The 14,916-nt window shown below is 63.0% G+C and overlaps 2 protein-coding genes across 2 annotated transcripts; one reads left to right on the plus strand and one right to left on the minus strand.

Moving 5' to 3' along the window:
• Positions 1-2,177: 2,177 nt before the first annotated feature.
• LOC126634973 (myeloid-associated differentiation marker homolog) lies at positions 2,178-6,250 on the plus strand. The gene is made up of 2 exons (XM_050305898.1): positions 2,178-2,758; positions 5,373-6,250. The coding sequence occupies exon 2, from the start codon at positions 5,381-5,383 to the stop codon at positions 6,248-6,250; it is 870 nt and encodes a 289-aa protein (XP_050161855.1). The 5' UTR covers positions 2,178-2,758; positions 5,373-5,380.
• A 2,041-nt stretch (positions 6,251-8,291) lies between these two features.
• Positions 8,292-11,210, minus strand: LOC126634972 (60S ribosomal protein L28-like). The gene is made up of 5 exons (XM_050305897.1): positions 11,152-11,210; positions 10,889-10,974; positions 10,240-10,363; positions 9,300-9,418; positions 8,292-8,422 (listed from the first exon to the last, which is right to left on the minus strand). Exons 2-5 carry the CDS (start codon positions 10,967-10,969, stop codon positions 8,333-8,335), a joined length of 414 nt encoding a protein of 137 aa, XP_050161854.1. The 5' UTR covers positions 10,970-10,974; positions 11,152-11,210; the 3' UTR covers positions 8,292-8,332.
• Positions 11,211-14,916: the final 3,706 nt, after the last annotated feature.

Genomic DNA, 14,916 nt, shown 5'->3' on the forward strand with positions numbered 1-14,916 from the left:
CCCCCCCACCCCCAAACCAGGTCCCGGCAGGGGACGAGGCCTGGCGGGGCCAGACCCCCTCCAAGACCCCCAGCCTCAGGTGAGACCCCCACACACCCCAGGACCCCCTGAGACCCCCCCAGGACCTCCCCTGAGACCCCCAGGACCCCAGAACTCCCCTGAGACCCCCAGGACCCCCCTGAGACCCCCAGGACTCCCTGAGACCTCCAGGACCCCCCTTGAGATCCCCAGAACTCCTCTGAGACCCCCAGGACCCCCTGAGAACCCCCAGGACCACCCTGAGACCCCAGAGCTCCCCTGAGACCCCCCAGGACTCCCCTGAGTCCCCCCAGAACCCCCTGACACCCCCCCAGGACCCCTCTGAGACCCCTCAGGACCACCCTGAGACCCCTGAGACCCCCGGACCCCTCTGAGACCCCCAGAACCCCTGAGGCCCCCAGGACCCCCTGGAAGTGTTGGGGGTCTCCCCTTCCCCAGCACCCATGGGTGTGTCTCCCCATTTCCAGGGAGGACCCCCAGGGGGGAGGGGAGGAGGAGGAGAGACCCTGAGCCCCCGAGAGCTGCGGGAGAGGTCCTCACACAGGTGGGAGGGGGACACGGGTGGGGTCCTGGATGTGGGTGGGGGTCCTGGGGCCCGTGGGTGGGGGTCCTGAACATGGGTGGGGGTCCTGGACACAGGTGGGGTCCTGAGCCTCTGGGTGGGGGTCCTGGATATGGGTGGGGGGTCCCAGACCCATGGGTGGGAGTCCTGAGCCTCTGGGTGGGGGTCCTGGACATGGGTGGGGGGTTCCCAGATCCAGGGGTCCCAAATCAGGGGTGGGGGTCGTGGGTGTCTGGGTGGGGTCTCTGATCCCTGGGGTGGGGGTCTCTGATCCACGGGGTGGGGGCCCAAATCTATATAGGGGGTGTCTCTGATTCATGAGTGGGGCTCCCAAATCCATGGGTGGAGGGTGCTGGACATGGGTGCAGGTCCCAAATCCATGGGTGGGGCTCTGGGTCTCTGGGTGGGGTCTCACATTCCTATGTGTGTCCCCCCGCCCCTGCAATCCTCCTCCCTCACCCTTCCCACCCTCCCAGGTGCTGAGCCGCGAGGAGACCCCCTCCCACTCCCGGTTGGGTTTGGGGGGCTCCAGGACCCCCTGAGCCCTAAAACTCCTCCATAGGTGGAGCCCTCCCACGGTCGGTTCCCCCACGCCGTTCCCACGGAAACCAAATATTTGGGGCTGTGGCGGCGCGTTGCCCCTGGCAACGGCCAAACTTCCCAAAACTTCGCGAAACGGCCCAAAACGAGCCTGGAGGAGGAGAGGAAGGTGGGGAAGGGAGGGGCACCGCCCTGTGTCCCCGTGTCATCCACCCACGGGCCGAGAACACACGTGGGTGCCCTTCCCTCCCCTCCCCATCCCAGGCACACCCAGAGACCCCCGACCCCCCAACGGGGTCGTGGTGATCCCTGACGTCACTGAGGACCCCTGACGTCGCACATCCCCCACTCCGGCCACGCCCCGGGGAACCGCCCGGAGAGACACGAGTGGGACCGACCGGCGGAGGGACCCGAACCCTGGCGGAAACAACCGAACCTGCTCGGGGGGAGAAACCGAACCGGGACGGAAAGACCCGAACCGGGAGCCGAATCCGGACCGGTGGGACCCGAACCCGCCTGAGGGGACCCGAACCGGGACCCGAACTCGCCTGAGGGAACCCGAACCGGGATCTGATCCCGTCTGAGGGGACCCGAACCGGGATCTGATCCCGCCTGAGGGGACCCGAACCGGGATCTGATCCCGCCTGAGGGGACCCGAACCGGGATCTGATCCCGCCTGAGGGGACCCGAACCCAAAGGGACCCGGACCCGCCTGAGGGAACCCGAACCGGGATCTGATCCCGCCTGAGGGGACCCGAACCCAAAGGGACCCGGACCCGCCTGAGGGAACCCGAACCGGATCTGATCCCGCCTGAGGGGGACCCGGAACCGGATCTGATCCCGTCTGAGGGCACCTGAACCCAAAGGGACCCTGACCCGCCTGAGGGAACCCGAACCGGGATCTGATCCCGCCTGAGGGGACCCGAACCGGGATCTGATCCCGTCTGAGGGCACCCGAACCCAAAGGGACCCGGACCCGCCTGAGGGGACCCGAACCGGGATCTGATCCTGTCTGAGGGGGACCCGAACCGATCTGATCCCGTCTGAGGGGACCCGAACCCAAAGGGACCCGAACCCGCCTGAGGAGACCCGAACCGGGATCTGATCCCGCCTGAGGGGACCCGAACCCAAAGGGACCCGAACCCGCCTGAGGAGACCCGAACCGTTACCTGATCCCGCCTGAGGGGACCCGAACCCAAAGGGACCCGAACCCGCCTGAGGGGACCCGAACCCAAAGGGACCCGAACCCGCCTGAGGGGACCCGAACCGGGATCTGATCCCGCCTGAGGGGACTCGAACCCAAAGGGACCCGAATCCGACTGAGGGAACCCGAACCGGGACCTGATCCCGCCTGAGAGGACCCGAACCAGGATCTGATCCCACCTGAGTGAACCCGAACTCGCCTGAAGGGACCCGAACCCAAAGGGACCGAAAAGCGGGACCGTCCCGTCTTGAAACACCCGAAGCCGCCTGAGGGGACCCGAACCGGGACCCGAACCCACACGGGAGAACCCGAACCGGCCCGGAAAGACCCGAACCGGGACCGTCCCGTTCGGAAACACCCGAACCAGATCCGAAGGGACCCGAACTCCTCCGGAAAGACCCGAACCCACTCGGGTCAGTACTGGGGTTGGGGCGGGGGTCTCCGGGGTTTTGGGGGGAACTGGGTTGGGGGGGTGTGGGGGGTGACATCATATGGGGGTCCTGTGGAACTCCCCCTCCTCTTCCCAGGACCCCCTGGGACTCCCCTGGGGTCTCCCCGGACGTCTGGGACCCTCCCCCGCCGCATCACCCACAGGATGCAGCCAGCGCCCGGTGGGGGCGGGGCGACCCAGGAAAGGGGGAGGGGAGGGAGGGGAAGGAGATTCTCCAAGGCCTTATTTGGGCATAGCCCGGACCGCACCCACCCCCGGGCTGCTGGGAGACCCCTGCAAACCCCCCGGGTGACCCCCAAAATGCTGGGATCCCCCCCAACTCCTGTCAATCCTGCAGCCCCCCAACAAACCCCCAGCCCCCAAATTTCCCTCGCCCCCAATAGCCCCCAACCACCCCTCATCCATGACCTCTGGGTGAACCCCCTGAGTCCTGAGACTCCTAAAATGTTGGGGATCCTCCCCACCAAGACCCCCCAACTCCTGACAATTCCTGCAGCCCCCAAAATCCCCCCAGACCCCAATTCCCTGACACCCCCTAACCCCCTGTTCCCCCAGCCCCTGTGATGCCCCCTCTGTGCCACCCCCAGTCTCCCTGTGCTGTGTCCAGCTCCCAACATCCCCAGCCCCCAATATCCCCCAAATTCCCTGACACCCCAAATTCCCCTGACACCCCTGTTTTTTATCCCCCAGCCGCCGGCGATGCTTAGCTCCAGCTGCCCTCCGTCCCCCCTTCGCTGCGTGCAGGCCCCAATATCCCCAGTTCCCGACACCCCAAATTCCCCTGACACCCCAAATTCCCTGACACCCCCAAATTCCCCTCACACCTCTGTTTTTATCCCCCAGCCCCCGCGATGCCCACTCCGTGCCGCCCTCTGTCCCTGCTGCGCTGTGTCCTGACCCCCAGTACCCCCAGCTCCCCCAATATCCCTCAGCCCCCCAATATCCCCAGCCCCCAATATCCCCCAGCCCCCAAATATCCCCAGCCCCCAATATCCCCCAGATACCCCCAAATTCTCCTGACACCTGCTTTTTATCCCCCAGTCCCCGTGATGCCCGCTCTGTGCCGCCTTCCATCCCCCTTCGCTAGGTCCTGACCCCCAATATCCCCAGTTCCTGACACCCCAAATTCCCCTGACACCCCTAAATTCCCTGACACCCCCCAATTCCCTGACACCCCAAATTCCCCTGACACCCCCTAACCCCTGTTTTATCCCCCAGCCGCCACGATGCCCACTCCGTGCCGCCCTCCATCCCCCTTACTGCGGTGTCCTGACCCCCAGTACCTCAGCTCCCCAATATCCTCAGCCCCCAATATCCCCCCAGATACCCCCAAATTCCCCTGACACCCCAAATTCCCTGACACCCCTAACCCCTGTTTTTTCCCCAGCCGCTGTGATGCCCGCTCCGTGCCGCCCTCCGTCCCCCTTCGCGGTGTCCTGACCCCCAGTACCCCCAGCCCCCAATATCCCCAGCCCCCAATATCCCCAGATACCCCCAAATTCTCCTGACACCTGTTTTTATCCCCCAGCCCCCGTGATGCCCGCTCTGTGCCGCCTTCCATCCCCCTTTGCTGCGTCCTGACCCCCAATAACCCCCTGACCCCAGAATAACCCCAATTCCTCTGACACCCCCAAATTCCCCTGACACCCCTAACCCCTGTTTTTATCCCCCAGCCGCCGCGATGCCCGCTCCGTGCCGCCCTCCGTCCCCCTTCGCCGTGTAGGCCCCAGTACCCCCCAGCCCCCAATATCCCCCCAGCCCCCAAAACCCCCAAATTCCCCCAACACCCCCAAATTCCCCTGACACCTCTAACCCCTTTTTTCCCCAGCCGCCACGATGCCCGCTCCGTGCCGCCCTCCGTCCCCCTTCGCTGCGTGCAGGCCCCAGTACCCCCAGCTCCCCCCATATCCCTCAGCCCCCAATATCCCCAGCCCCCCAAATTCCCCTGACACCCCCTAACCCCTGCTTTTTATCCCCCAGCCGCCGCGATGCCCGCTCCGTGCGCCTCCGTCCCCCTTCGCTGCGTGCAGGCCCCCAATATCCCCCAGTTCCTGACACCCCCAAATTCCCCTGACACCCCAAATTCCCCTGACATTCCCAAATCCCCTGACACCCCCTAACCAATGTTTTTATCCCCCAGCCGCCGATGCCCGCTCTGTGCCGCCCTCCATCCCCCTTCACTGCATCCTGACCCCAACACCCCCAGCCTCCCAACACCCCAAATTCCCTGACACCCTGTTTTTATCCCCCAGCCCCCGCGATGCCCGCTCCGTGCCTCCCCCCATCCCCCTGTGCTGTGTCCTGACCCCAATACCCCTGCAGTCCCCAGATAACCCCAAATTCCCTGACACTCCCAAATTCCCTGACACCCCTAACCCCTGTTTTTATCCCCCAGCCATCACGATGCCTGCTCCGTGCCGCCTCCGTCCCCCTTCGCTGCGTGCAGGCCCCCAGTACTCCCCAGCTCCCCAATAACCCTCAGTCCCCCAGTATGCCCCAGTCTCCAGATAACCCCAATTCCCCCAACACTCCAAATTCCCCTGACACCCCCTAACCCCTGTTTTTTATCCCCCCAGCCGCCGCGATGCCCGCTCCGTGCCGCCCTCCGTCCCCCCTTCGCTGCGTGCAGGCGCTGTGCGCGCTGCTGGCCCTGTCCCTGGCGGCGGCGGCGGGGCCGTGGCTGCCGGGCGAGGGCGACGGCTGCCTGTCCGCCTGGGCCCTGTCCTTCATCCTCACCCTCCTCCTGCTGGCCAACGACGCCCTCCGCCGCCCCCCGCCCCGCCGCGACGTCCCGCTGGCCCTGGCCTGCGCCGCCGGCCTGGCCTGCGCCGCCGCCACCGTGCTGTGGCCGCTGGGCCACCTGCGGGGCCGCGAGGGCGGCCAGGGCCAGCCCCGCGCCCTCCGCGCCGCCGCCGCCGCCTTCTCGGCCGCCGCCGCGCTGGCCTACGGCGCAGAGGTGGCCCGGGACCGCGCCCGGCCCGGAGAGGCCGCCCCGTACCTGGCCACCCCCTCGGGGCTGCTCAAGGTGGCCGAGGCCTTCGTGGCGCTGCTGCTGCTGGGCCTGGCGGCCGAGCTGGGCGCCGCCTCGGGCTCCGCCGCCTGGCGCTGGTGCCTGGGCATCTACTGCGTGTCCTTCGTGCTGGGCGCGCTGCTGGTGGGCGGCTGCCTGCTGGGCTGGGGGTGCTGCGGCTGGATGCGGGACCCCGAGGGGCTGCGCTGGGCGCTGGGGGTCTACGCGGGGCTGGGCGCGCTGGCCTACGGGGCGGCCACCGTGCTCTGGGCGCTCTACGGCTTCTCCGAGGACCTGGGGGGCCGGGCGCGCCGGCCCTACGGCTGCTCCCCGGCCTGCCCCTGGGACAGGACCGTGCTGGTGGCCGTGCTCAGCGGCCTCAACCTGCTGGCCTTCAGCCTCGACCTGGGCCAGACGGGCAGGCTGGTGCTGCTCAGGGCCTGAGGGGGGGTCTGGGGGCGAGAAAAGGGGGAAACGACTCCTGAGGGGTGTGGGGAACCCGGACAGGGGCTGGGGTCACCCCGGGTGGGATCGGGCTCCTGGGTCCTCCTTGGGGTAGGATTGGGACCCTTGTTGGGGTCTGGGGTCCCGCCCTGGGGTGGGATTGGGACCCTTATGGGGATCTGGGGTCATCCCTGGGGTGGGATCAGGCACCTAAGGGGGTCCTAGACCCTCCATGGGGCAGGATTGGGACCCTTATGGGGGTCTGGGGTCACTCCCAGGGTGGGGTCAGGCTCCTAAAGAGGTGCTGGATCCTCTACAGGGCAGGACTGGGACCCTTATTGGGATCTGGGGTCACCCTCAAGGTAGGATCGGGTGCCTAAGGGGGTCCTGGATCCTCCATGGGGCAGGATTGGGACCCTTGTTGGGGTCTGGGGTCCCGCCCTGGGGTGGGATCGGGCTCCTAAAGGGGTCCTGGACCCTCTATGGGGCAGGATTGGGATCCCAACTGGGGTCTGGGTCCCTGCCTGGGAGGGATTGGGACACTTATTGAGGTCTGGGGTCACCCCCGGGGTGGGATCGGTCTCCTAAGGGGGTCCTGGATCCTCCTTGGGGCAGGATTGGGACCCTAAGAGGGGTCTGGGTCCCCTCCTGGGAGGGATTTTGACCCTTATTGGGGTCTGGGTCCACTCCTGGGAGGGATTGGGACACTAAGAGACGTCTGGGGTTACCCCCGGGGTGGGATCGGGCTTCTAAAGGGATCCTGGATTCTCCACGGGGCAGGATTGGGACCCTTGTTGGGATCTGGGGTCCCCCCCGGGGTGGGATCAGGTGCCTAAGGGGGTCCTGGATCCTCCTTGGGGCAGGATTGGGACCCTTATTGGGATCTGGGGTCACCCCCGGGGTGGGATTGGGCTCCTAAAGGGGTGCTGGATCCTCCATGGGGAAGGATTGGGACCCTTGTTGGGGTCTGGGGTCCCCCCTGGGGTGGGATCGGGTACCTAAGGGGGTCCTGGATCCTCCGTGGGAAGGATCTGGCACTTACGGGGCTCTGGGACCCCCATGGAGTGGGATCAAGTGCCTAAGGGGGCCGTGGATCCCCCCCCAGGGGAATATTGGGGTGCTAAGGGGGGGTCCTGGGGAGGGGGAAACCACCGAGGCCTTAATTTGTAGGGGAGCTGTGCTGACATTGAAAAATGTATTTCTGCTTCTTAACGAGCCTTTGTGTCTTTGTGATGGGACACGGGGGGATGTGGAGGGAAAGGGCGGGAAATGTGAGGGGAAAAATGGGGGGAATATGAGGGGAAAATGGCGGGAAATGTGAGGGGAAAAGGGCGGGAAATGTGAGGGGGAAATGGCGGGAAATGTGAGAGGAAAGGGCGGGAAACGTGAGAGCAAAGGGCGGGAAATGTGAGGGGAAAAGGGCGGGAAATGTGAGGGGGAAATGGCGGGAAATGTGAGAGGAAAAGGGCGGGAAACGTGAGAGGAAAAGGGCGGGAAACGTGAGAGCAAAGGGCGGGAAACGTGAGGGGAAAAGGGCGGGAAATGTGAGGGGAAAAGGGCGGGAAATGTGAGGGGGAAATGGCGGAAATGAGAGGAAAAGGGCTGGAAACGTGAGAGCAAAGGGCGGGAAACGTGAGGGGAAAACAGAATGAAATGTGAGGGGAAAAGGGCAGGAACTGTGAGGGGGAAATGGCAAGAAACATGAGGGGAAAATAGAGAAAAATGTGAGGGGAAAAGGGTGGGAACTGTGAGGGGGAAATGGCGAGAAACGTGAGGGGAAAATAGAGGAAAATGTGAGGGGAAAAGGGTGGGAAATATGAGGGGAAAGTGGAGGGAAATGTGAGGGGAAAAGGGAGGGAACTGTGAGGGGAAAAGGGAGGGAAATGTGAGGGGAAAAGGGAGGGAAAAGTGGGGGAAAAGAGCAGGAAACATGAGAGGACAAAATGGTGGGAAGTGCGACACAAAATGGCGAGAATTCCCCAGCGGGACCCCCAAAACTTCTCCCCCCTGCCCCCCACCAAATCCACCACAGAGTCTTGGAGGGAGTTGCTGAGACCCTTTATTTTGTTTTAGAGGGGTTATTCACGGGGCCTTGGCCGCCCTCACCCTCTTCTTCCTCACCACCACGGGCTTCTGGCTGCGCAGGATGGCGCTGGCCCGGCGCAGGGCGGCCTGGGGGGGCACAAACGGGGGGTCAGCACCCCAAAAATGAGGGGGGGACGACCCCCAAATCCCCCCCCTCCAAAGATAGAAACAACCTCCTCCCTCTCCCCAGGTTTTTGGGCAGTTCCTGGAGATTTTGGGGATCTCCCCCATAATCTGGGGGAACCCCTTCAGGGTCATGAAATTTTTCCTCTTTCCCTTTGGTTTTGGGACCTCCAAGAGGTTTTTTTGGGGGGGTCCTTCTGTTTTTGGAGACCAAACCCCCCTTTTTTTAAGGCTCCCTCCCCCCCCCTCAAGGTTTTTGGGGCCACCCCACCTCTGGATTTTGGGGACCAAACCCCCCACCCCTCTGTTGGGTTGTGGGACCCCCTCAAAATCCTGGGTCCCCTCCCATAGCTTTTAAAGCTTGTCCTCCCAAATTTTAGGGGGGCTTCTCTGGATTTTTGGGGCCTCCCCCAGATTTTTTTTGAGACTCCCAATTTTGGGGACCCCCTCCCCCCGAGATTTTTGGGGTCTCTGAACCCCCAAAACTGCAGGAAACCGCACTGGGAGCGACTTCCCCACCCAAGACTTTCAGAACCTTCTCCCAAATTTCAGGCTCCTCCCTTGATTTTCGGGGTCTCCCCTTGACTTTTATGAACCCCCCAAATTTAGGGACCCCCCAGGAGTTTTGGGAGGTCGTGCACCCCAAAGCCCCAGGGGCTTCCCCTCCCCTCCCCAAATTTCACGATCGCCCCCCTCCCGGAGTTTTCAGGATCCTCTATTGATTTTTTTGGGCTCCTCCCCATGTGAATTTTTGGGAGAGTTTTTTTTTGGGGATTTTTTAGGGGTGGAAAAGACTTTGGGGGGAGGGGGTTGGTGGATTTTAGGGGTTCCCCCTCCTCACCATTCTCAGGTCCCTCCTGTACTTGTTCTTGCTGATGAGGTGCCGGAGGCTCCGCAGGGACCCGCGGGCGTCGCGCCGGATCCGCACCCGCACGTACGACGTGGCCGGTTTGCGCTGCCCTGGGGGGAGAAAATGGGAATTTTGAGGGGTCCCGAGGATTTGGGGGTGCCCTGGGGGTCTTGGGGGGCACCCCAATGTAGGGGTACCCCAAAATTGGGAGGAAAAGGAAGGTGGGAGCTCCCGGGGTGTCGCACATGGAGTTTGCGCCGCTCCAGGCGGGAGGTTTTAGGGGTCGCCCCAAGGATTTTAGGGGGTACCCTGAGGATTTTGGGGTGCCTTGGGGGGTGGGGGGCACCCTGAGATTTGGGGGTGCCCTGGGGGAAGTTGAGGCACCCCAATGTAGGGATACCCCAAAATTGGGAAGAAGGAGGGTGGGGCCACCCCGGGGTGTCGCGATGGATCCACAAGAGGAGTTTGTGCCGCTCCAGGTGGGAGTTTTGGGGTCGCCCCCAAGAATTTTGGGGGGCACCCTGAGGAGTTGGGGGTGCCCTGGGGGGTTGGAGGCACCCCAAAAAGAGGGGAAAAGGGAGTGGGGGTACCCCAGGAAGGGATAAGGGGGGAAGGGACCCCCAGATGTGACGACGGATCCCTGCTCGGACGCAGCTTGCACTGCCCGAGGGGGAAGCTTTGAGGGGGTCCCCGAGATTTTGGGGGTCCCCTGAGGGGCGGAGGGACCCCAAAAAGGGGAGAAAAAGATGGGGGGTACCCTAAAAGTGGGTGGGGGGCACCCCAAAAGGGGATAAAGCAGAGCAAGACCTTCAGATATCACGACAAACGTGGTTCCTCCTGGCTGGGAATGAAGGAGGGAAAATTTTGGGGGGGAGAGGGAAGGGGTCCCCTGAGATTTGGGGGTCCCCAAAGGTGGGTGGGGGGCACCCACCTGAGCGCTTCTTGAGGACCACCACGATGCCTTTGCCGTCCGGGGCCGGTTCCACCCCCACGGTTTTCCGATGGATCAGCCCGTTGTAGCGGAAGGAATTCCGGGCCTTCAGGTTGTTGGGCTCCTGGGGGGGGTGAAAAGGAGATTTTGGGGGGGTCCCGAGGGGTTTTGGGGGGATTCCTGAAAATTTGGGAAGGGTTTGGGGCATCCTGAGGGGTTTAGGGATAGGGAGCCGAAGGGATGACTGAAAATTTAAGGAGGCTTAAAAGGGGAACCCCAAAGGTTTGGAGAAGGAATGAAGGGATTTGGGGGATCCCAAGAGGGTCCCAAGGGTCTGAACCCCAATGATTTAAGGTGGGGGAGAAGAGGGTTTAGGGGGCACTGGGACCCCCTTTGGGTGTTAATGGGGGGCAATTGGGTTCCTGAAGCCCCCTCTGTGGGGTTAGGGAGGGTCTTTAGGGGGGTCCCCCGAATATTTGGGGGGCTGGGGGAGCACCTGGGACCCCCCTTTGTGGTGTGAAAATCCCCATCTTGGGGTTTGAGGGGGAGTTTTCTGAGATACCACTGGAGGTCCCCAAACCCGACTCCCGTCCTGTTCTCCCCCCTCCCCAATTTCGTGGTGTCCCCCCCCAGTTAGGGGTGTACTGACAGTGCTGTAGGTCTGGTTGTTCCGCTTGAGGAGGAAACTGGAGCAGTTCCGCACCACCATCCACTGCAGATGGGCCGACATGGCGCCTGCGGGGACCGAGGAGGTGGAGCGGCCTCAGCGCCCGCCGCACCCCCGATCCCCCTCTCCGCATCCCTCCCACCCTTAACGAGCCCCCTCCACCCTTAGGGACCCCCCCTCCTGTACCGGGAAACCCCTCAAAGCCCCCCAAAAACCGCCCCCCAAAGCGGAGCCCCACGCGGCACCTCCGCTCGCTTCGGCCGCCGGAAACGGAAAGAGCGACGCGTCCCCCGCCGAGCTCCGCCCCCTGAGGGAAGCCCCGCCCACTTTCGGCAATTCCCGCTCGCCATTGGTGGAGCTCCGCTGGGCTCCGCCTACTCCCGGTCCCTCCGCCTGCGCTCGGCGATTCCCGTCACTTTTCGTCCATCTCCGTCTTCCTTCGGGAATTCCCGGACATCTTCGGGAATTTCCGTCCCCTCTTTCGCCGAGGGTCGTTCGGGAGTTTTCGCCTTCCTTCGGGTATTTCCGGAGAGAAAGGCGGGGCTTCGGCGGCTTCCCGCGCTTTTTACTGTGAGGTGCCTCGGGAAAACTTGTAAAAATGGGCGAAAATGGGTGGAAATGCGTGGGGTTTTTTGAGGAGTTATGAGGGGCGATGGTGATTTAGGAGATGTTGAGGAGTTTTAAGGGGATTTGGGGGTTTGTAAGGAGATATGGGGAGTTGTGAGGGGATTTGGGGCTGTGTGGGTATCTCTGAAGGGATTTGGGGCTCTCTGAGGGGATTTGGGGTTCTCTGAGGGGATTTGGAGCTCTGTGGGTATCTTTGAGGGGATTTGGGGTTCTCTGAGGGGATTTGGGGGCCTGTGGGTGTATCTGAGGAGATTTGGGGTTCTCTGAGGGGATTTGGGAGTCTGTGGGTATCTGTGAGGGGATTTGGGGCTCTGTGAGGGAATTTAGGGCTCTGTGAGGGGATTTGGGGGTCTGTGTGGGGATTTGGGGCTCTCTGAGGGGATTTGGGGCTCTCTGAGGCGATTTGGGGGTCTGTGTGGGGATTTGGGGTTCTCTGAGGGGATTTGGGGTTCTCTGAGGGAATTTGGGGCTCTGTGAGGGGATTTGGGGGCCTATGGGTATCTCTGAGGGGATTTGGGGCTCTCTGAGGGGATTTGGGGTTCTCTGAGGGGATTTGGGGGTCTGGGGGTATCTCTGAGGGGATTTGGGGCTCTGTGGGTATCTCTGAGGGGATTTGGGGGTCTCTGAGGGGATTTGGGGCTCTGTGAGGGGGTTTGGGGGTCTGGGGGTATCTCTGAGGGGATTTGGGGCTCTGTGGGTATCTCTGGAGGGGATTTGGGGGTCTCTGAGGGGATTTGGGGCTCTGTGAGGGGGTTTGGGGCTCTGTGGGTATCTCTGAGGGGATTTGGGGCTCTCTGAGGGGATTTGGGGCTCTGTGGGTATCTCTGAGGGGATTTGGGGTTCTCTGAGGGGATTTGGGGCTCTGTGGGTATCTCTGAGGGGATTTGGGGTTCTCTGAGGGATTTGGGGCTCTGTGGGTATCTCTGAGGGGATTTGGGGGTCTCTGAGGATTTGGGGCTCTGTGGGTATCTCTGAGGGGATTTGGGGTTCTCTGAGGGGATTTGGGGCTCTGTGGGTATCTCTGAGGGGATTTGGGAGTCTCTGAGGGGATTTGGGGCTCTGTGGGTATCTCTGAGGGGATTTGGGGTTCTCTGAGGGGATTTGGGGCTCTGTGGGTATCTCTGAGGGGATTGGGGGGCTGTGAGGGGATTCGGGGGATGAGTGACGTTTTGGGGGTGTCAGTGGCTATTTGAGGGGGGATCAATGACAGCCTGGGGGTCAGTGACACTGAGGGGGCTCAGTGACAGCCTGAGGGGTGTCAATGGTTATTTAGGGGGTCAGTGACACTCAGGGGGTCGATGACTGTTTGGGGGTCAGTGACGGTGTCGGGGGGATCAATGACAGCCGAGGGGGCCGATAACATTGAGGGGGTCGATGGCACTCAGGGGGCTCAGACGACACTGAGGGGTCGATGACATTGAGGGGGTCGATGGCACTCAGGGGGCTCAGTGATGCTGAGGGGGTCGATGACATTGAGGGGGGTCGATGGCACTCAGGGGGCTCAGTGATGCTGAGGGGGTCGATGGCACTCAGGGGTCTCAGTGACGCTGAGGGGGTTATGACACTGGGGGGCTCAGTGACGCTGAGGGGGTCGATGGCACTCAGAGGGTCGGTGACACTCGGGGCTCAGTGACGCTGAGGGGGTCGATGGCACTCAGGGGGAGTCGATGGCACTGGGGGGTCGATGACACTCAGGGGGTCGATGACACTGAGGGGGTCGATGGCACTGAGGGGGTCGATGGCACTCAGGGGGTCGATGACACTCAGGGGCTCAGTGACGCCGGGAGGGGCCTGGGTGACGCCGTTTTTCGGGAGGGGGCCGTGAGCGTGGCGTGGGGGCGGCCATGGGTTTGGGGGCTTTGGCTCTGGCTGCCGTGCTGGTTTGGGGGGCCCTTCCAGCTGCAGGAGGCGCTGAGGGGGCTGCGGGGGGAGAACGCCCGGCTCGAGGGCACCCTCAGGAACCTCAGCAGAGCCCTGGGGGCTCTCAGAGCCCGCCTCAGGGACCCCCCCGGTGAGTAGGACCCCCAAAAACCACCCTGAGAACCCCAAAAACCACCCTGAGACCCCCAAAAACCACCCTGAGACCCCTAAAAACCACCCTGAGACCCCCTGAAACCCTCAAACCCTGCCTCAGGGACCCACCCGGTGAGTAGGACCCCCAAAAACCACCCTGAGACCCCCCAAAATTACCCTGTGACCCCCAAAAACCACCCTGAGACCCCCTGAGATCCCCAAACCCCGCCTCAGGGACCCCCCCGGTGAGTGGGACCCCCAAAACCCACCCTGAGACCCCCAAAATTACCCTGAGACCCCTAAAAACCACCCTGAGACCCCCAAACCTGCCCTGAGACCCCCAAACCTGCCCTGAGAGCACCCAAAACCACCTTGAGGAACCTCAGCAGAGCCCTGGGGGCTCTCAGAGCCCGCCTCAGGGACCCCCCCAGTGAGTAGGACCCCCCAAAATTACCCTGAGACCCCTAAAAACCACCCTGAGACCCCCAAAAACCACCCTGAGACCCTCAAAAATTACCCTGAGACCCCCAAACCTGCCCTGAGACCCCCCAAATCCACCCTGAGACCCCTAAAAACCACCCTGAGACCCCTAAAAACCACCCTGAGACCTCCCAAAAACCACCCTGGGACCCCTAAAACCCACCCTGAGACCCCCAAACCCCGGCTCAGGGACCCCCCTGGTGAGTGGCACCCCCAAAAACCACCCTGAGACCCCTAAAAACCACCCTGAGACCCCTAAAAACCACCCTGAGACCCCCTGAAACCCCCAAACCCCGCCTCAGGGACCCCCCCGGTGAGTGGGACCCCCAAAACCCACCCTGAGACCCCCAAAAATTACCCTGAGACCCCTAAAAACCACCCTGAGACCCCCAAACCTGCCCTGAGACCCCCCAAACCTGCCCTGAGACCCCTTGAAACCCCCAAACCCCACCTCAGGGACCCCCCCGGTGAGTAGGACCCCCAAAATTACCCTGAGACCCCTAAAACCACCCTGAGACCCCTAAAAACCACCCTGAGACCTCCCAAAAACCACCCTGAGACCCCTAAAACCACCCTGAGAGCCCCAAAACCACCTCTGAGAACCCCAAACCCCGGCTCAGGGACCCCCCCGGTGAGTGGCACCCCAAAACCCACCCTAAGACCCCCAAAACCACCTTTAGACCCCCAAAAACCACCCCAAGACTTCCCCAGGCCCTCCCTGGCCCCTTCGTACCCTCCCCCCAAGCCCCCTGAACCCCCTCAAAATCCCCAAGCTCCCCCAAAACCCCCTTGAGCCCCCCAAAATCCCCCAACCCCCTGACCCTCCCTCAAAACTCCCCAAACCCCTCCCAGACCCCCCAAACCTCCTGAGCCCCCAAAATCCCCCCAAC

The sequence above is a fragment of the Myiozetetes cayanensis genome, unplaced genomic scaffold (assembly GCF_022539395.1).
Source record: "Myiozetetes cayanensis isolate MyiCay16 unplaced genomic scaffold, myiCay2020 scf1014, whole genome shotgun sequence".
Lineage (NCBI taxonomy): Eukaryota > Metazoa > Chordata > Aves > Passeriformes > Tyrannidae > Myiozetetes > Myiozetetes cayanensis.